We start from the raw sequence: 22,043 nt of genomic DNA, 5'->3' as shown, positions 1-22,043 counted from the left end.
TACTGATTTATCACATGGAGCATTTAAAATGATTGGGTACCTCAATGACTTTACATTTGCCATGTCTTGATGACTTCAAATTTGCAATTGGAATTGCAAATGCGTTTTAAAATTTGCCACTAAAACTCAAAGTAATTTTTAAGTTTTGTTGATAACCATTAGGCTCATCTGAAGACTAGCTAGAAAAAAAAGATACTTTTTAAAATAAATCCTTTTTTTTGGCAACGTGTTTTTTTTATACAGCGTAAGACAGCAAATAAAAACAAAGGCAGAAACAAGGGCATGAAATCGTTACAAACAAAAATGCTGAGGAAGAAAGTAAGAGGTTTTGAGAAAGGATTTAAAAGACAAAGAAAAGAGACTTCTGGAGTCACCCGCAGAATGTAGGGATAAGACCTAAGGAAGCAGAACCATCAGAAATAGTCTGCTGATCTTTCAATGAAAAGTGTTTTGGACTATAACTTAAAATTGTTTAAAATAATCCAGAAGCAAACATAAAGAACTCCTATCTAACCTGGTCCAGTATAGGCATCCATACCAGGGATGTGCTATCTCACCAATACATACACTCACGATAGTTTTAAATGGTAATAAAAGAAGACAATAAAACCAGTAAGGAGAGAAGCAAACAAAATAAAATCATTAAGAATTGTTTTATAAAAAAGCTCAGTAAAAGCTGTCACAAATGCATATGAAACCAGGAAAAAAACAGGTTTGATCAATAATTTGAACAGGTATGCCTGATGTGTGACCAGTTCCAGGAATGGTAAAGAATGTTGGAAATCAATGTCACATGGTAATGCAGTGTTGGGATGAAAGATCAAAGCAAGCATGTCAAGGTAATGGAAGAAGAGAATTAACCCATCTCTGTTACTCAAAGGGACTGGACAGAAAGAGATCCTCAATTTGGTATGTTCAGATACAAATACACAAATAGCTGGCTTTTTAAAGACTCAATTGTTTCATAATTTTTTAATCAGTGTTTTAAATGTTAAATTAAGAGGACGTGCTTTCCACAATTCTTGTGGTGTTTTAAATACTCTTTTTGCACTGCAATATTGTGCACATACAATTGAAAACCTTGGCTGGCTGATGAGGAAAAAGTTAGATTTTAATACTTGGAAATCCAATTTGAGTTTGATTTTTTTTGTGTGTCTTTGCTATCCCATGATCATCAAATGGAACTGCATGTGTGTAACTGAAAGCAATTCTGGACAGTAAATATCTTTTTCACCTCAACACCTAGAGAACATTTTACTTTATCCCTTTCTCCAGGTTCTGCTGCGTTCAAATTCCTGTATATTTTTGAGAATGGCATTCAGCCTGTCCTTCTAATAAGGTCCTAGGCTATTGGTTTTATTTTCCAAAGTGCTTTTTGCTCTGTGGTTTTATCTCATGTAGGATTCTGAGCTGGTACCTTGGATCTACAGAGCTATACCTGATGGTACCAGTGAAAGACCGAGCCTCTTAAAAGTGATATTTTTGTGACAATGTGTTTGCATTAAATTATGAATTACTTGCATTTTTTTTTTTGCAGCACCTCTCAAGACAAAACATACATGTTTTCCAAATTTTTCAGTCAGGCAGAGAAATGTGTTCCCAGCAATTTCTGACATTGCAGCAGGATGGAATTAGCCACATGTGCGCTTAGATTTGTATAGTTACCTATACTACCTCTCTCAAATCAGATAGTCTAATGGTGCCTTAAAAAATCTCTACAGCTCTGTTTCATTACTTACTGTGCGACTGAGCTGATTTCTTATAATTAAGTTCATTTTTGCCCATCTAATTTTTTTTTAAACTTAATTTAAAAACATTTTTTAAGACACATGAAAGTATGGCTTTGTGATTGCTGCCATGTACCCCAGCACGTTGTATTCCTGATCCTTTGGTTTTGATGGCAATTACAGAGTTCAGAAGCTAATTTGTAGAAGATACTCTTCCATCACCAGCTGCATCTGGCTTCTTGGCAGACTTCTCAAGCAGTTGTATTGGTGACTTTGGAGTTGCTTCTGGGTTTGCTGGGGTAATGATGTTGATGGGCTTTCTGGGCTGTCTTATACTCCTTGATATCATTTTCTTTTTCATTTCCCTTTTAATCTGAGTAATTTGTCCATTTTTTCCATTCACAAGTAAGGTCCAGTGCAAGCCTTTTGCAAAAGCCTCAATCCATTTGTCATGGCAATACAGAATTTGTTTAAGTCTGTCATAGAGCGCTTTTCTACAAAATGCTATGCCTCAATTTTAAAATCTCAGATACCCATTAAACAGGTAGGAAGTAATGTATATTTTCCTTTGTTACAGAAGAGGAATAAGAGGGCCATTTGCTGCTGGCCTGGAAACACAGATTGTTTTCCATGCATGTACATAAATCTCTTCATTGTGAATAAGACCCAAAGTGATTAAACAAGCACTCTTAATATGTTAATTTATAATTTTAATTACAACAATCTTGTATATATATAGTCATTAGTGAATACTAATATAAATATTTTTCTACCTTTTTATTCATAATGCATAAACCAATCATCCAGTTACTTCTCGGCAGTTGCCTGTTTCCGTTTCGTAATACAATCTTTGTTCTTAGTTATGAATGCATTTTGTTCATTCCTGTCTTGAATAATCCCTCATTAAGCTAGTCACTTTCTGCTCCATGCTAAAAGGAAAAATTATCATGCAAATGTGGCATACCATATTAAAAAGCACATTACCAAACACTTTTGTTGCTGTCCTTCAATTAGTTTCCCTTCTTTGAATTTAATTTCATTTGTTGTTAAACTACTGACTTGATGTATGGACTCATGAATTTGAGGCTGCTGCCAAGAATGTAGCAGGGAAAAAAAATCAAAGCTTCTTCAGAGAGCTGAGGCAAAGCTGAAATGAATTTGCTTCACCTTTGACAAGAACACTTGAGCAGCATTGGAATCCTCTGATGATTCAGCTTGGCTAATTATCCAATTATTTATTTCAAGAATAAAGACGCTGTTTTACAATTAGGAAAATGTAAAGTAATTTGAGAAATTTCATAATGACAGATGACTTAAGTAACTTGTGAGATAAATAGTATCTGCTTAAACTTGTCTTGCCAAGTGTTCAAGCTGTATTTAAACTGCTCTTTGAGTTTCAGGAAATTAATAGAGACTCGAAAGTTATTTGTTTCTTCTACCCCTACCAATCACATATTCTACTTCAGAAAATAGCTGTTTGTTCTTTTCTCTCTGTGTCAAATTTGCAAGGTTTTTAAGCTATGTTTAAGTTGCATTCCTCTTGATTAAAAGCTTTTGGTTCAAAGCAATACTTTTTAATTGCCTAATAATATAAGTCAGTTCTTCAGAAAGAATCGTGCATTTAGGAGTTCATTTGCAATATAACTGAAAAATTCATTGCATGGCAGTAAAACAATTTACTGTTAATTACAAGGAGAAGAATTTGCTGTACCATGCTCACAGATTGCCATGAATCATGCAGCACTCCTAGAGATTTATAACAGATGTGTAAGTGGGATGAATTAGCAGGGTTTAATAACAGAGACACAAATCATGCAGACTTCAAGGAGCTTTAATTGATATACTAGAATGTGACGGGCATGAATCACTCAGCCATTCAACAGCACTGTAACATATGGTCAGCTCAATATGCTGCATCTTAAATCGGGTGGTGAGTCGTTGGTTGTCCCATATGGTGGAAGCAATATATTTTTCATGATTTTTTAAAAATGCGTGTATTACATCTATTTCTAAAGAAATATGATTGTAACACAGCCATGTTACTAAATTTTCTTTTGATATCCAATATGGGTGGGTTTATTTCTTTCTTGGGGAAGAGTCTGAAATGGATTTCTTCTAGAAAGCCAAAATATTGTCAGAAAATTTTATTTCTTGACTCATTTACTGTTGAAATGACTGGTACTACTGTGAAATGCAGAGAAAGAAAAGATCATACCAGAAATGCTATGGCAACCTCATGGTCCTTTGGACTAGTAACTTGTAGGAAAAAAGAAAGGGATGGTACCAGTAGTGAGGCAAGATATTTACCTGCAAGGTAAGATGTAAAAAAGTTAAGTTTTGTTCTGGAATTTGCCACATTCTTCCGTTTTAATTTGTACGTATGCATTTTGAATTTGACTGAACAATAATGAACTGTATACTTTTTGTTACTGTTAGCTTCCTGAACTATTCAGAATGGCTAATTGAAGGCTTCTACGGAAGGCTGGACAAATACCTACCTACAGTATGCTGAGCAGTAGTTATTCAGATGTATGTAAGCCTGTTAAATTTAGCCACAGTGTAAACATGTTATTCCTGGGACAAGAATCTGGCAGAGTATGGGAAAGCTTTAGCAGTTGTATTAGTAAACCTGACAAGACTTGAGAAAGGAGTATTGTATCCTTAGAACTGCACCTGCCAGAATTTAATGTCAACAATTAAAATTTATTTTGATCCTTACCTAGTGTTTATTACTGTTTGTATACACAGCAGACCTTACTAATACAGAGATGCACTATTAGATGGAATTACCATCTGTTCAGAGTAAAATGCTGGCATCTGCCTTTGAGCCTAAAACTAAAATGATATTATTTCAAACAAAACAAAATTAACTGCTCTTTACTTACCAACTTCATTTTTGTGTACATGTGTGTGCATAAACACATGGGAAAGGCTTATTTGTAATGACCTGTGTAGCAACATCTATATTTAGATATATGACTTCAGCATAAGTTGTATGGACCATCTGTCTTTATTGGTCTTTTTTGTGCCCTCTGCTACACAATGGTATGCAGCAATCATGGGCTTTTAAATACTGTTTTAGCTTTATAATATATTAAATACGTATTATATAGCAAGACATTAAAGCTACATAATTAAAATACACAAAATGTGACTTTGAATTCACTAAAATATAGTATGCTCATTGTTTTGACAGATGTGTCTTAACAGAACATGACTAAAAAAAATTAAAAAGATAAAATTAGTCGATTCATCATTCAGAAAGTAGCTACAGGTACCACAGTGACACCTTTAGGAAAATATATACCGTATTTTTTAGTCTTGAATATTTTTAATTTCAGCATTTAGTACCCTGCTGGGCTGGTACCACAGATTTATTTTCAATCCTGTCTGTTCCTGTGCAGAGTTTGGTTTTCAGTTTTGTTTTGTTTTCTGTCTTACTTGCGCAACCTATTATGTACAGTCTTCTGTTGTCTTGATGATCAAGAATTCTCAAGCATCAACGAGACTGTAGTTTAAATACTACTGTTACAGCAAGGATGTTACTTTCTGAAAGGGTAGGCTTCTGTTCCATATATCACAAAATAATAAATTGTGTCATGCCAGTGTTTAATGCGTATACACAGTGCATTAACAGTAACTGTAGTACATTTATTTGTGCTAGAGGAGACTTGAAAATGATTAAAAAATCAATATGTCCCTGTCATGGAAGCAAGTGTTACGATGCATTTAAGTAGTTAATTGCATAAGCCCCATAAAAGCTTCAGATTTGGATATCAGAGATGCAATAATTGTGGTCCAAGTAACTGCCATTTATTAATACTAAACTTTAAAGGAAGATATAGTTATTGTCATGACTGTTAGTTACCTGTATGCCTTTCAGAACTAATAAATTTTAACATTTCTGTTTTACCAGCAGTAAGCTAAACTGGAGGGCTCAACCTCTTCTGTTTGCATTTAAAATGCCAGGTGTGCTTGTTCGCTCAAAGGTGAAGTTTTGATTGTTAAGCCATGTTTTCTAGTGCAATAATACTACAATTCATTAGTGCTATGCCCTACATGTGGAGGAAAGCTTGTGACCTCATGTGACATTGCTTCAATTTTGACACGGTAAATTTCTACCATACTGTGAGATACTGATTAGATTGTGAAGTCATAAATGATGCGTAAGCAGGAATTTAGAGTGCGTTTGTGCCATTGGCAGTTTCCCAGTCCTCCCACTCCCTGCTTTCTACAAGAAGAATATTTTACCAAGTTAGGAAGGGGCAAGAAAAGTGAAGAGAGGAGAAAAAAAAAAAAAAAAAGTAACATGCTACAGACAAATAGTAAAAAATAAAACCATGCTAATAATATTGGAGATGCAAAAATGTTTAAAAGTGCATTATTAATTCATTCAAAATGAACCCATTTCTCCTTTTCTAAGGAATTCGAGCTACATACAATGCTGTGCTGTGGAGTAATATGTCAGATTTTGAAGGCCTGTATTTTAATAGAGGTTTTATTATTGTAGAAAGGCATTTATTGCTCTTTGCTGTGTCATTATGGGAACAAGTAATTTCTACAAGTTGTCAATGTGTTTCACTTCCTGGGTACAAAGTTTCTGTTAAATCCTTTTTTATCAGGGAAAGAAGGGGAAATAAAAAAAAAAAGCAGGATAAGATGAATATAGATTCTATAGGTACTAGAATCTTCTTGTACTTCATCAGGCAATGTCTTCTCTTGTTTCACTGATTGTCCATTTTTTTCCCACTTGTATGGCCATCATGCCATTACCCAAACAAGTCATGCTGCTCTTCTGTGGTTTACTGCATGGTATTTTAAATAAACTTTTATTCAAAACTCAGCTATAGATTGACAAAGGTCATCAGAATGTTTAAAAGAATGTCAAAGTGTTGGTTTTAATGGTGGGAGTTTCATTGTAATAACATAAAACTATCAACGCCGATACCTTCGTGGAAGCAACCTTGTATGGAGTCTTACTGTGCACCAGTGTTGGTGGAAAAAAGTTAGAGGTGACTGTTTTCTTGATCTGAATAATTATCTGAACATACGCTAATGCCTTGTGTGCACACCATGAGGAAAGCAACCTGGTGGGCATCCAGTATTGTGGACAGTTAGCTGTTCTGCTTCTGTTGATGAGGATGAGTTTAGTGATGGAAAACTTGCGCTGTCATGTACCGTACTGCTGAGATATAATAAGAGTTAATTAACTGTTAAGATTTGCCTTTGGTCTTTCATTCAAGTCCACTGCTGAAAGTCGTACACATACATGCATACAGTGAAAATGACATGAGAGGCTAAGCAAGGAAGGAATATACTTTTGATGAAGTTGGTGACTCAGATTCTTAAGGGTTACGGAAAAAAAGGAATATTTTAGATATAGTACTAGAGACCTTTATCCAAAGCCTGAAGAAACAAATAAGGTATTTCTTGTGGAATTACAAGTAAATTCTTATTAAGAATGTTAGGGTGTTTTGTTTTGTTTTCCCCCTGATTAAACTTCAGTGGTATCTGCCTTTATTCTTCAGATGATCAGCAACTGAAGCAGGATGTTTTGCAAAAAATATGTGACTAAATAATTTTCCAAGTATTCTGGACAATGATATCTAGATAATTGTGTTTTTCTTTTTTTTCTTTTTGTGCATAGCTCCAAGAAAACTAAGTGCTCCTCGTGTTGAAGGAATAAATAGCACAATGGTGAAGATAAACTGGAATGAACCTGAAGAACTTAATGGGCCTTCTCCTGTCTACCAGGTGGAAAGGATGGATGCATCTTTAGCTACATGGAGTGCAGAAGTAATGAAAGGGATCCGTTTCCCAGGAAATGGATATTACAGATTTGCCAGTTCCACTCTCCCTGCTAATACTTATTTTACAGGTAAATGAGTTTAAATGACTTAAAAAATATAGCAGTTGTACTCTGCATTTGTTTTACCATTCATCTTCTGTATAATTTTCATGGTAAAATCAGTAGTTTATAATTTATGAGCATGTGATTGTTGGTGATGTATGAGCTATTTTGATTCTCAAAAAGCCTGTGAAAAATGTTATTGGACATGTGGGATTTGTATTCCCTTGCCTTTGGACAGAGATGTACATGATGGTGAATGTTGCTGCATACTTGACTCTTAAATATGAGGTGGATTTTATTAATTCTTTTGGGATAACAACTTTTTGATTAATTTGCTGTGAATACTAAGGCATGTTTTCTTTGGTATCTTTTTGAGGATTCCTGAGGTTGTATACACCCAAAAAGCACTCTCTTCCATGTTCAGAACATTTTCATTGTGGTTCTGTTTGTTTTGTCAAGGAAAGGAAAAAGCCTGCCAATCTGACAGAAGTCTTTTGTTTCTGGGCCTTTGCATACTCTCTCCTCTCTCTTTTGATTAGTTAGTTAATTTTGAAGTAGGAGTTTTTCAGATCAAAGCAGAGTGATTATCCTGTTTTGTGATTCTCATCATTTGCCGAGGTCTTCATTTCTGGGATAAAACAAAGATATACACAGTATATTTTTTGGGAAAATGGACTTGGTTGCATGTTTGCGATGAAGACTTCTGTAAGTGAAATGTTGTATTGGTGTGCGTGAACTATGAGTGTTTAAAAGAAGAAATAGCGGATCAGAAGGTTGAAAGAAAAACAAAATCAAGGGGAAATCCTAAGCAAGTCTAGGCAACAGAGAGAGCAAGCATTAGATGGCATACTCATGGTGTGAAGGCCATGCCACAATGTAGTACAGCTTAATGTGGTTCTAAGCTTTGCTTGTTAAGACAGATAAGGGCTGCAAAAACCACACAGCATTGTAGACATGCAGAAGAACACTGAAGATTTGAAATGCACTCAGCTCACATCTCTTGTTTTCAGAGTCGCCACAGATAATTCTGGCCAGAATATGTGATCACACATATCTTGATATTTGTAAATATGTGTGCAAATTCAGGTTTTGTTTAAAAAACAAACAAAGAAATCACCTTCTTGCCAAAGATCATTCAGTGAATCTGATTTTAAAAAAAACAAAGTAGATCACTTCCATTTTTTTTCTTCCTAGGTGCTTACTTAAATTATTGTCAAATAGTAACAAGTGATAATGTGTTAGCTAAATATTGGCACTGGTTGACTTTAAAAAACCTGTCTCTGTGTAGGAATCTATAGGAACAGCTACTGGGCTCCTTTCCTCATCCAAACTGCTTGATGATTTTCCTGACATCAGAGTTTGCACCCTTTACTGTATATTTAGTAAAAAAATCCTTGATGTGTTTCTTCTGTTGTCATTTGTGATGATCTAAACAACAAAGGAATTGTGAGCTGCAGTTCTCCCTTTAGCTCCATTCAGCTCCATCACTGTGGCATAGTTAAATACTTCAATCAGGCAGGCAAAGAATTACGAGTATCATTAAATTTCCTGCTTCTCATAATAAGTGTCTAAGAGTGCTGGAGAAGAGGGCACTACTGGGATTGGTAAGATTGTTAAGATACCTGTAACCAAGCTAGCCCAATACTCATCTACCCAAGTGCCAATTCAGTCTGGGGTTCGATTATGCTTCAGAAGCTGAAACAGAGGCCTTGGATAAACTTTGTTCGAGATGGCTGAGGTCATCTGAAACAGTTTGGGCAGACAGGCTGGGAGAAGATGTTAAAATAAAGCTCTCTTTATACTGGAACCTGATGGCTGATAAAAGCATGTAGGTAAATATAAATCTATTATTGCTTTGGATTTTGTTCTTTCTTTTTGACCATCTATTAGTCTGAATATCTGGAGATGACCTAGAACCGAAACTCACTAGGCAATTTGTCCAGACATCTGCGGGTAATGACTGACGGGTTAAATCAACCTGCTTTGGTACTGAAAAATATGAAATTCAGGTACTTGGAAACTCAGTAAAGTTTCAGAGAAATATAAATCTGGATTTCCTAAGTAGATCATCAGTTGTTCTTCCAAATCATGATGGACGGAAAATTATAGCAAATCCAGGAGAGTCTAGAAAGACAGATGTCTTAGAAAGGCATTTAAGGGAAGAAAGACGTTCTTTAACTGTACTCTGCTCTTGTTTTATTGTTGAGAACCTCTCTTATTACCCATCCCTCAAGACAAGCAGGTGGCAAATGTGCTTTATAGATGGAACGGCTTTAGTGTGCATGCAGCTGTGTACATTTTTGACACAAAAGTGTGCCATCTTGTATATGTCAGTCAGCAGACAGATACTTCTTAGTGTGCCTGGGATCTCCCACTGCTAATACAGAAAAAGATCAGTTTATTCACTGCTAATAAATGCAGTTGTCCGCACTACCTTTCTGGCTGGTCTTACACTCTGAGGTGCAGGTAATAGGGGCAGAGGTATTATCTGGAAAATATTCCAAATTCATCTTTTTCTATTAAAAAAAAAAGTAAGTTAGGCAATAAATACTGGCTACACTAAGCAACATCCTTCTGTCTGTAACAAAACCTCTAGCTGCGCAGGAATATGTGCTCTAAGTACACACTAGATGAGAGGAAGTCAGGTCATGAACAGGATTGTTTCTGCCAGAACAGTCCACATGCAACTTCTCAGCTTTTCAAACTGTGAAGAAGTGTTTTAGGCATCTGTAATGTCATTTCCCAAAAAAGTCAGACTTGATTTTTTGTACTTATTTACATCTCTTGAAGTTTTTAGATACAACAGCATTCATTATATCTATCAAAATACCACCAGGCAAAGGAACTGTTAGTGTTCTTGTTTTAGCTAAGGAACTCATCCATTTCCCATTACTCTCTGAAGGCTGGGATATGCAGGTGTTTATCTTCATATCTTCCTCATGAGACAGAAAAGTGCTATCATTCTGATTTAGTAGGAAGCAGAAGTTCTGATTCTAGTTAACAAAGATTTTATGATTAAAAGACCCTCTAGAAATGCCTAGAAGATTTTACATTTATTTATTTCTTGTGGGTTTGCTTTATCAGTTCAGCTTGTGTGGTGTGGCTGTTGGTCTGGAATCAGAATGCTGCAGTAACACTGTTCTGCTTGACTTTTTGGTTCTCTAGTGATCAAGAGAAGTACTGTCTATTTTATAGAGGGTATAGACAGGCAGTCTTGCAGTTCAAAGAAGTGTAAATAGCCAAGTGTCTGAATAGCTTTAAAATTCAATTTATAATTATTATTTCTTTAATGACTGAGTCTAATGGCTAGGTCCAGAAAAGCCTAAGGAAGAAGGTAATGGGTGTGATGTCATATAATCTGGCTTTCACCGCTACTAAATGGGTGAGAACAGCTTGCTGTGCAGGAGAGTTAGGGTTTTCATGTACTTTCTAGCAGAGGTTTACCAAGGCTTACAAATGAGATCCTTCAAGATCACTGAATAAAATCCATGAAAAATGGCATGCTGAACTGGTGATGTGTGTGTGAGAATATTAACAAGTTGACGTATATATTTATGAAAATAGAGTTTTTCCTCAATTCCTTTTTGCTCCTTGGTCGAGGGTTAGGACTTGATGTGCCTGAATGGTTGAAACAAAAATTGATGTATGAATTCTGACCTGTGTAAACGAGCTCTGCTTAGGCTGAAGTTTGGTTCTAATTTGAGGCACTACCTTATATTCAGGATTCATAACTTGTAAATACCTCCTAAGGGTTAGGCAGCTTTAGCTTTTTGTTTTACAGAGTAGGGGATCACATTTGTCTCTGAAAACATAACTCCATGAGAATGCCGGTGTTTTCACCAACTATATTTGTGGATACTATGCCTTCAGATAGAAACAGTGCCACTGTTTATACTTTGTAGAAAATCTTGCCAAAAAAGCTGTGGAATAGTTTTACTTGCTTCCTGGAGTAAGTATACTGGAGCAATCTCCTGAGGACAGATAAAGGGAAGTTTCATTTTTAAGTTTTACTAGCAAATACATGCTCAACTCTTTCAAAAGGGAGCTTCTGGACACAAAGAGCAACTAGTTGAAAACTGAACCCTGAATGTCTCTGGGATATGATGACATCTAAGCTAGGAGGTTCAGGTCAGCAATTCAGTTGTCTAACGTGATCATGAGTTACACAAATTGCTTTTAGAAACTTTCTTCTGATTGATCCATTGCCAGACAGAAAGTCTGTGGCAGAGCTGATGGTATAGGGCCTGTTATAAAGAATGCAGTCTTTATAACTGCAATCAGTTGGACCCATGAATGAAGAAGAAAGCTCCTTAATGCCACTCTATGAAGATCTAGTTGGGCTCCATGAACACAGGCTCAGTGTATCTGTAGGGGTATGTAAAAACTGCTCACTTTGCAGAAAGTGAGCTATAATGTTTCAATGGCTACAAAAGAAAGAAACTGCAGAGTAACAAAATGTTTGTGTGGAAGGTGCCTTTTGACCTCTCAAAATAAAACTACTTTTCAAATATATCATTGAACAAAAATTGACAATTCTGTGGCATTGTAGTAGGTTTTGTAAATAATATGCATGTTAGTTATGTAAAGTGGAGCAAAACAAATCCTCCATGCATGCTTTATGTATTGTTTAAAATACAATTTGAGCTTGATGTCCCATCTGAGAAGGGAGGCCTTTACTAAGTGATAAAATAATAATTTTTTTCAGGTGGATGAAAGATTCTTTGTGACATTTTCAAATTGGTTGAATTAGCTATTACTATTTTGACATGCTTCTTCTTGGATGCTACTTGTTTGAAAGAAAATTATTCATGTAATATTGATCAAAATGCAGCCCACTCTGGAGCAACTTGTGTGTTTGGCCTTGCTTTGAATCCAAGTTTTCTGAAATAAGATACTACACTGAAATATAAGTGAGTCTTGCCTGGAATCTTTGCCAGCCTCTACATTATGTGAATTCAGCTATATAATAATTAGGCAATAACTGTATGAGGTAAGATGATCATATATTCAGCTTTACAAGTGTTTTTACAATGACATTTTAGAGTCATCTTAAAAATGTGTACTTTAAAAAAAAAACAACTATCTGTGCTAGTGTTTTTACTGCCAATTTCTGACTCAGATACACACATATTTCTCAGAGTGGAGAATCTTTCCCGTAATGCTGTTTCTTAATGAGTTTGCCGTGGAACACTGCACAGGCGTCGTCTACATCTGTTTTGAGCAGAAGTGCTGTGGTCATTCTGTGTTGGATCTTCCCATAGATCTTCATCATAGTGAACTCTCTTTGCAGTAACGTAAGACAAATTCTACTCCGTATGAGCAAACATTTAGTTGATAGAAGGCACAAATATTTTCATTAGCCTATGGAACCAAATAAGCAGGCCTTTCCCAGGCATCCCAACAAAAATTTATGGAATGCATTACTATCAGATACCAAGAAAATGAGCATGACTGGAGGTCTAAAAATAAAGTAAGAGGAAATGTGAAAAAAATGGCATAGCTTGGAAAACTAAGGACTAACAGGAGACATGATAATGGTGTTAAATTATATAAAACTGTGTAGTTTGAAAGAAGAGAATGAACTTTTCTCCATGTCTACTGTGAGGAAAAGCAGCAATACACTCATAACAGGCTTAACATATAGCAAGATAGTCTTCTCACAAGATTCAAGCTAGTTAAGCAAAGGAATACAGTGTTCTGAGAAAAAAAAAAGTCTGGCACTGGAGATTTTAAAGACTAGTTGGATGAGCATTTGTCGGGAATAACCTAGGTAAAATTGATTCTACTTTGGAATAAGTGGATTGATTTTGTGATCTCCAAGAATGTTTTCCAAACATATGTCCTATATGAGCTCAGATTAACCCAGTGAAACTAAGGAAAACTGATCATTTCAACAAATAACTTTTAGAAGGAGTGAGCTACCTTTTTTTTTGTTGGGAACTTCATGTAGAGTTCTGATTGACAGTTTTTCTACAGAGGGAAGGTTGCATGAGTTGAGCAAGTTCTGCTTCTGTTTTATTTTTTCTCTTCTACGTATTTTCCAGAATTTCTTTTTATGACTGTGCGTAAGGTTTGAGATGGTTAGAAATGAGGTTTCATCATTCACATCAGAATAATATTTTAGTTTGGAAGAGAAGTCACCTAGTCCCACCTTCTGCTCATACCGAGTCCAGCTAGATCTGTTTAGGCCTTTGTCTACTTGAGTTTTATCTTCATATGTAGTCAAGTATATTTCCAGTTACTGCTCCAGTTTCCAGTCTGACCAGCCTTTTAGTAATCTTTTTCTCCTTATAGCTATACAAAAGTTTCTGTATTTGAACTTGTGTCAATTGCCTCTTAATGTGTCTGTAGTTTCTCTAATCTATATGCACAACTTTACAGCAAATGCTATTAAATTTGTTTGCTTCAGCCTTACCCTAAAAAGATGAAGAGAACTGGAACAGGAAAGAAATCTGACCTTTTGCTTAGTTAGGCTTTATGTATTCTTTTTCTCCCTGCTGGTAATTTTTTTCTATTACATGGCTTTTTAAGAATCATTCTTTATTTTCTTACACTTGAGAAGTAACCTAAGAAGGTAAACAAGATTTTCTGAGGACAAAACTGTTGCAAAAGAAATTCTTTGATTCTGATTCTTTGATTCTGCCAAGCTTTCTAATACTGACAGAGAAAGGAAAAGAGCGCATTTGTTTAGCTGACTTGGAGAACACACTTTATCTCATGGAACTTTGGTTAGCGCCACTAATTTTCATTAAATCATATCCTAAAGAGCTCTTGGACAGCTCTTTTTTTATTGTGTCCTTTCTGTCTAGATTGTTGCCACAGGGCTTCTTAGGAATTCTTTTAATTTTTATGCTGACTTCTTACATTTTCTCCTCTTGTCATCACAAAAGAACAATTTGAACCCATGTCTTTATCTTCTGTGAAAGAAAGATAAAGATCTTCTATGCCACTGTCAAGTGGCTGGCTTCAACATGAAGGAATCATCCTTTTTTTTTCTACCTGAGATCTGTTTGCACAGACATTTTAGGTAGAATTTTGTCCTACTACTTAAAATGAATTCACAGTTTCATCTTGAAAAGCACGTTCCTTTCTTCCTTCCTTCTGAATCCCAAGAAGCCTAAAGATAGGAAGCAACAGAGAGCTGTATATAGAGAGAAAGGAGTGATCCAGCACAACAAAGTCAACTGTGCTGCTTTATGAACAAAACAACTTAAAACATTTTTGAACATGCACAACAGGGACTTAGGCAGCAAATAAGCCGAGCTGATACTGACCTTGTCACTGTTACAGGGGTATTACTTTCACTAAGATGAGCTGATTCTATTAGGCATTGAAATACTTTCTATCAATATCAGGTATCTACTTTTCTGATTTTTTTTTTAATTGTAGAAAAGATTCCTTGTAGCCATATATGGGGGGGGGGGGGCGGAATACAACTTCCCCCCCTTCTTTATTATTTTTCATAATTGCCTCTTGCACTTTAATAGACCAGCTGTGCAGCACAAGCTTTGGCATGCAATTGTAATTTTTTTTGCATCTCCTTGGCTTTAGTGCCAAAGTCCAGTTTTGCCAGTGTTGTGTGACATTCTGTGCTGCATGGTTAAAAATAATATTTTTCTGCTTGTGCATGGAAATGTTCAGAGCATGTAGTAGTCCCAGCTGTGGAAGTTGTAAAAGCAGTAGCTTTCCTGTTTTTATATCAAGCTGCCAATGGAAGATTTCAGTTCACATCTTTAGAAATGGGACATGGATTATTTTATACAATCCATGCCATTTTTTAACTGGAGCACCTCTCCTATGGAGACAGGCTGAGTGAGCTGGGTTTATTCAGCCTGGAGAAGTCTTAAGGGAGACCTTAGAGCAGCTTCCAGTGCCTCAAGGGGCCTACAGGAAATCTGGAGAGGAAGTTTTTACAAAGACCTGTAAGTACAAGACAAGGCAGAATGGTTTAATCTGACAGAGGGGAGAGTTACGTTAGACATTAAGAAGAAATTCTTTGCTGTGAAGGTGATGAGACATCGTCACAGGTTGCCCAGAGGAGCTGTGGCTGTCCCATCCCTGGAAGACATTAAATTTGACTCGTACAGAGCCTTTACATTATTTCTGCTTTTAAAGATACAAATTCTTTCCTGTATGTAACTACTGAATTATGTATTGACTAAAAGTGTGTGAAGTGTCATGCATTGATTATGATTGCATTGTGAACTTGATCAGGAAATTTTCATAATAATAATATAAGGAAGCTTTTCACCTTCTAACTGATTTTCAGGGAGGTGAAATTAAGACCTTTTTGAAGTATGACTGTCCTTATCAACTACTGGCAGAATAGAGAAATTAAAGGATTAAAAATTTAAGTGTTTAACACACGAATCTTAATGATTCAGTATTTAAGGTCTAAAATCAATCAGATCATAGACTGAATAATTCCATTATGACAAAAATATCATTCAGGTTTAGACTGTGGTAATTTGGAAAAAAAAAAAAGGCTGTACTAGTACATACGGGAAAAATTAAGATTGTAAAATTATGCACATGGAATTTAGGAAATAGAGTTGAAATAAGCAGCATGAATTTAATTCAACATTGTTATTTTTTTTTCTATGTGTGTATTATGATGGCATGCAATCAATAGATTAAAAACGAGTTTATCCATAGGTTCTGTGTATGGTATGGGCGAGTTACTGCCTTTTAAAAATTGTTACTGTTCTGTATATGGCTTGGCATCTCTTTTATGTATGTAACTAATTCTTAGGTAAATACAAGTCGATTTGTTTTTCCTGTGCTATTTTCATTGGAGTGTCTGAATACTTTGTTGGTATTCAGTTTTACAACACTTACTTACTGATTTCTTTTTATGAATAGGGACTTTGGGTAAAGAAAAAAAGGGGATTGAATACTAATTTTGTGTGCTCAGTTTTACATAGGTAGGACCTGAGATTTCAGAGTAGTTCCTATGTTTAGAGCTTCCACCAACCTCTGTTCAATTAGGAGCACTTAACACTTCCATAGATCTCTGTGGGGTGTTTAAAAGCGAGCACTCAAGTAAGTGAAGAGTGCATAACACTTGAATAACTGAAAAGTTTGACTTATCCTATTTGCCTGACACTGCATAAGAACTTTGTGGCAGAGGCAGGGACATATTTCTCCAGAGTGACATTGAACTGCTCTAGCTATGAAATTGCCCATTCACTTTTCATACTCCCCTTCCTCTTTTGTTAAAAGCCCGCAGAACTCTACATCAGGTAAGACAGGCTTCTGTGCAAAAAATCCTGATTTGCTACATGAATTCTGTTTTAGTTGCTGAACATCATAAAATCCTTCAGGCACATATGGGATATGTGTGTTTGTATAATTGCAGACTATATCATTATTCATCCTCTATTTGTATATGCACTGGGTTTTTTTTTGAAGACAGCTTTGGTTTTGCATTTCCTAAACTTTGGAAGTTTACTTTTATACATGTAATTCAGTCTCGGTAGTTAGTCTGAAGAGTAATTAAAAAAAAGCCAATGTCATAGGAGAATCCCAGGCACATCCATCATGTGGAACATTGCTGACTAATACAGATGTCAATGGGTAAAAATCTTCAATATTCATGAAATCTCTTTCTGATCTGAACTATTAGAGACACTGCTGTACAAGATGATCATCTGTATGTGAAGGATAGAGTGTATGCTTTTTCACTGTGTTCTGTGTTTACTAGCAATATATGTTTTTCAACAGGATCTGTAAGGAGAGTTTTTACTGTAGTGGTTATAGGTTCTCCTGTTTTTCTGTTTAAGGCATCCCTTTGTTTTTCCACTTCATTCACTTTTTCAAGATTTTCCTGTTTTGATGCTATCTGCAATTTGTTTCTTGCTCCTCCCCCACCTCTTGTTTTTTCTCCTGGTTTGACAATTATAATGTCCTTCAACATTCTTCTTCTGTGCTCTTTGACGTATTGTCATCTTTTTCTTCATATTGCCAGGCACCAAGTGGTAGAAAACTAAGAAGCCAAGAGAAAGATTTTTCATCTTCCATTCTAGTGTCTAGCACGCCATGAGAATTTGGTGACTGGGACCAGTTTAATGAAAGAGCCTCCTTAGCCACTACATTTCTAAGATGCAAAAACTCTATGCAAAATATAATTTTTCTTTGAGTATTTCACTGCCATTTTCTAGCTAACCATCAAAAAGCTGTTTTGTGACATTGATAAATTTAGACTTCCATCTTTTTTACGTCAGGATAACCACACTCTTAACACATTCCTATCTCTCATCTATATGAAGACAGAACCAAAACACTTAAAATCTTTTGTTATTTTAGATTATAACTGATGGAAATTAATTCTTCAAAGTAATAAAATATTTGGCATGAAGCAAACAGAAAGGATTTTCTTTAGTTAAGAGAGAATATTTTAGAAAACTTTAATGCAACAGTGGTGCCAAAGGCCTGGGAGGTAAATTTAGCAGTAAGTGCTGGTGCCATTCAAATTTGCAGACCTTGGGGAGGAGGTGCCATCTGCATCTGCATGTCAGTGATTTATTTAATAAATGCATTTTCTTAAAGTACATTGAACTTGCAGCATTGTAATTTGACTAAATCTTTTTTTTAGTTATTTTGTGTATGTACCAAATTGTTTTTCAAGTTCCTTCTCCAGAATGAGATGGGATTACACTTTTTCCAGAGTCCCTGTCTTTTCCTCAGTCTGTTCATACCTCTTATGAAATGCGTTGGGCTTGATAGATTATCCCTAACCTTAAATAACAGTGCAGTATAGCGACTGAGAGTCAGAAAGCCACTGTTGGCATAACTTAGAATGAAAATGCAAACCTGCCCAGTTATGTGGTCCTGGTATAAGGACCATTTAATATGGTGACAGAAATGTTATATTCTAAGTTACTGGAGGATTCATTGATATTGATAGTGAATTGTTTCATGACTTTATTTTTTCTTTAATTTAAAGAAATTCCAGATAATTATATACTACACTGTAGAAAAATCTCAAAAAGTAACTGTACTCTCTGTATACCTGAAACAAGATTTGATCAAAAATGGTTAGATCTGTGCTTGCTTGCTTAAAATCTGTAATACCTTAAGATTAATTGGGAGCATAAGTGGAGAAGCTGACAACCTGGAACCTTGGGTTCTTAAAATTGCTGACCCAGTTGCTGCTAAGCCCTATGCTGACATGTTAATATGTCGCTTTAAACTGGTAATCACCACCATTTTGTTGTAAGCTAGAGTTGGTCCATTGGGTGAAGGAAGCTGTAAGTTTAATTTAAATAATTATTGACCTATTATGACCTTTTCATTTCACTTGTACTGCTCCTCTCAAGGTAAGCAATTATATTTTTGTAGTGGTGGATGATAATCAATGCACAGGAGCTACCTTTATTGATTTAAGTGAGGCCTTTGATCTGGTAATCACCAACTATTGCTATCTAGGTTGGCTTTAACTAGATTGGGTATTACTACAGTTATTTGGTTTTTAAATATGCAGAATTTAGAATTGTATTAAGACATTACAGGCAAAGTAAAAAATCTTATGGAAATCCATAAGATTCCACTTCATATCTTCTTTAGAAATTGGAAACATTATTTTGTGCAATCCATGCTGTTTTTTAACTGGAACACCTCTTTGATGGAGACAGGATGAGAGAGCTGGGCTTGTTCAGCCTGAAGAAGAGAAGGCTTCAGGGAGACTTTATAACAATCTTCCAATTCCTAAAGGGGGACAACGAGAAACCTGGAGAGGGACATTTTGCAAGGACATGTGATGACAGGGCAAGGGGGAATGGCTTTAACCTGCCAGGGGGAGATTGAGATGAGCTCTTAGGTAGAAGTTCTTCCCTGTGAGGGTGATGAAGCTCTGGCACAGGGTGCCCAGAGAAGCTGTGGCTGCCCCACCCCTGGCAGTGTTCAAGGCCAGGCTGGACAAGGCATGGAGAAACCTGGTCTGGTGGAAGGTGTCCCTGCCCATGACAGGGAGTTGGAGCTGGATGGGCCTTAAGATCCCTTCCAACACAAAGCAGTCTTGACTAATTTTAGGTTGACAACCTTATTCTTTTTAATTGTTATTTTATATCAAGAAGACATTCCTTTTTGGGTCAGTTTTACTTAGTGGGGAAAGCCTGGTTTTTCTTTATTTTTCTAATTTGCTACCTATATTAGAGACTTCTTGGGGGAAGGTTTAATTCCTTGGTCTTTTCTTAAGTCTGTTTTATTCAGAATTGCAAACTTCTGCTCTTCCATTTGAAGGTGGAAACTGAAATTTTTGTTCTTAATTCTTTTTTTTTATCCAATGTGCACTTTTTGCACATGGATTTTTTGCCCTTTTTTTTTTAAACCAATATTCGTATCAATGTATTAAGTAAGAATAGCAATTGAAATATTGGACCTCTGTCACAGGTTGTAGGTGGTACTTGAGTATCTTCCAAAGTACAGTCATACTCAACTAGTTTGTTCTCTCTTTTTTTCTCCCTCCTCATGTCCCTACTTCTTCTGTACTTCTTCCCTAACTTTCTTCTCTGGACATGTTTTTCTTGTTTATTTTGGAAAGCCAAACTAGATATGGGTTTAAACTATCTTTTAGAAAAATTGTGATCATTTTGATCTGTCCCTGTAATGAGTTCCAGGGCCTCTATCCTTCTTCAAAAAGGCAGTTCAGTCTTGCTCTGGTGAGCCTTGAACCTAACAGCAGTTGTTCAGTGAGGTCACCAACATAATGAGAAGAGCAAGCTTGAGAGATCTTGAACCACTTGCATGGATGGCCATGAAGATCAGTATTGGGACCTTACATTTGGGACCTAATATTTGATGGCAAATGGGACAATGCACTTGGGGCAGAGTGTAAATAAAGCTACTGCATTGAGGACATTCTGGATTTTTATTTATTTTGTTATGTAAGCTAAAATACTGCATCTTGTTCTTGCTTAAGTTCATGAAGGTGTGAGTTGTTCTGACCAGGTGTTATGCAGTGGCATAATCTCCTTCCTAGTCATGGGTGGAAGAAGGCAGGTGGTTGTGTGCTGCTGTCTCTGCCTGCCTGTGCTGAAATGACTGGAACTCGATGTTTTGAACTGTGTTCATGAAGTAATTGGTGCTAGAGTAGGACAGATAATTGAGCACAGTAACGTTCTTTGCAGTCTCCACATTTTGTGATTTCATTACCTGCAAGACCCATAAAACTGTTTGGAATCATTTGCTCTTTGTTTGCCTATTGGAAAGGCATTTTATTATTTCATTTCATTTATGCTCTGTTTTGGGTTCACGACCCATTCTTTCTTTGTAATTTAATAACTCTTCTGTCAGCATTCTATATTTTTACCTTGTTTCATATTGCCTGTAGGTTTAACTGTGCAAGCAGGCAGTGCTATAGTTAGCTTAGTCCCAGCCTTGTTGTTCAGTCATGCACACTTGTTTTTCAGTCTGTTGGTCAAAGGCTAAACAAAATGGTAAGTAAGGGCTGGGACTCACCAGCAGGCTTGAAAGCTTTTCTGTAAGTCTTACTATGATCCCATTTTAGGACTGCAGGTGTTCAGAGTGGCAGATATATAAGCATGTGTATGAATCTTTTTGTCTGTAAATGCCTGTAGTAGGAGCTGTATTTCCAATACAGTGTTTTATTTTACAATAATGTAGGTACTAAAGTAAATAGAATCTCTGTCTCCCAACATGGCTAAAAAATAAACATAAAAATGACTCGACACTGGGAAAGGTAATCTTATACTTAGTAAAATTATGGGAATTTTGTTCTCCTCTTTGAAAAAAAAGAAAAATATTAGATTCCTTGGAACTGTAATAAGGCTTGAAGTCATAAAAGACATTTACTTGCCTTTTGTGCTGCAACTAAGAGTTTTTCTTTTCCTCTCTGGGGAACTTGCCAGACAGAGGTCTCTTTCCCCATCAGGAGAATTCTCAGCAGAATCCCTCTATGTTATTCCACATTCTTTGGGAGTACTCTGCCAAAGCCAAAAAAAAAAAAGGAAAAGCTTTAAATATTTTCCTTATCGCAATAACTTCTGGTGTTTTGCTGTAAATCTTGTCTCAGAGCCTTTCTGTATTAATCCTTTTTGTATTAAATAGCTATGTGGGCAAAATATTAATTCATTTTACCCAGTTATGCTATAAATATGAATTATGCTAAAACTATGAAGCAACATACTCTCCTGAACAACCCTAACCCCTTGACCTTGACCTTCCTTGACCCCTATGGTATATCCCATGGTGTTTTTCAGATTACAGGATGGGGTTGAGATAAAAGCTCTGTCATCTGCTTTTAGTATATCACTGGGTATATGATAGGTATTTAATATTGATGATAAGAAAAACAGGCTGCCATGTTTCAGATTAAGCCTATTGAACCAGGTCATATCCTGGATATATGTGCTCTTAGGACTATAATCGCTGATCTGAATTTCTGTCTGCCCACAAAAGTTCACCCAGCTCTCATGGGTTACCAGTTTATTAACTGTTCACTAGTA

At 36.1% G+C, this 22,043-nt stretch overlaps 1 protein-coding gene across 4 annotated transcripts in view; it reads left to right on the top strand.

Annotated features, from left to right (window-relative positions):
* Window positions 1-22,043, top strand: part of USH2A (usherin) — a 372,227-nt gene that overhangs the window by 94,641 nt on the left and 255,543 nt on the right. For all 4 annotated transcript variants that reach the window (XM_062605800.1, XM_062605798.1, XM_062605802.1 and 1 more), the window contains exon 21: window positions 7,375-7,605. In XM_062605800.1, the coding sequence (XP_062461784.1) occupies window positions 7,375-7,605 (231 nt within the window). The remainder of the gene's footprint in view (window positions 1-7,374; window positions 7,606-22,043) is intronic.

This window comes from Pezoporus occidentalis, unplaced genomic scaffold (genome assembly GCF_034315485.1).
Source record: "Pezoporus occidentalis ecotype Australia unplaced genomic scaffold, CSIRO_AGI_Poc_V1 ctg93, whole genome shotgun sequence".
In the NCBI taxonomy this organism is placed as follows: Eukaryota; Metazoa; Chordata; class Aves; order Psittaciformes; family Psittacidae; genus Pezoporus; species Pezoporus occidentalis.
The sequence above is the reverse complement of the archived record's forward strand: the minus strand, read 5'-3'. Positions and strand labels throughout refer to the sequence as shown.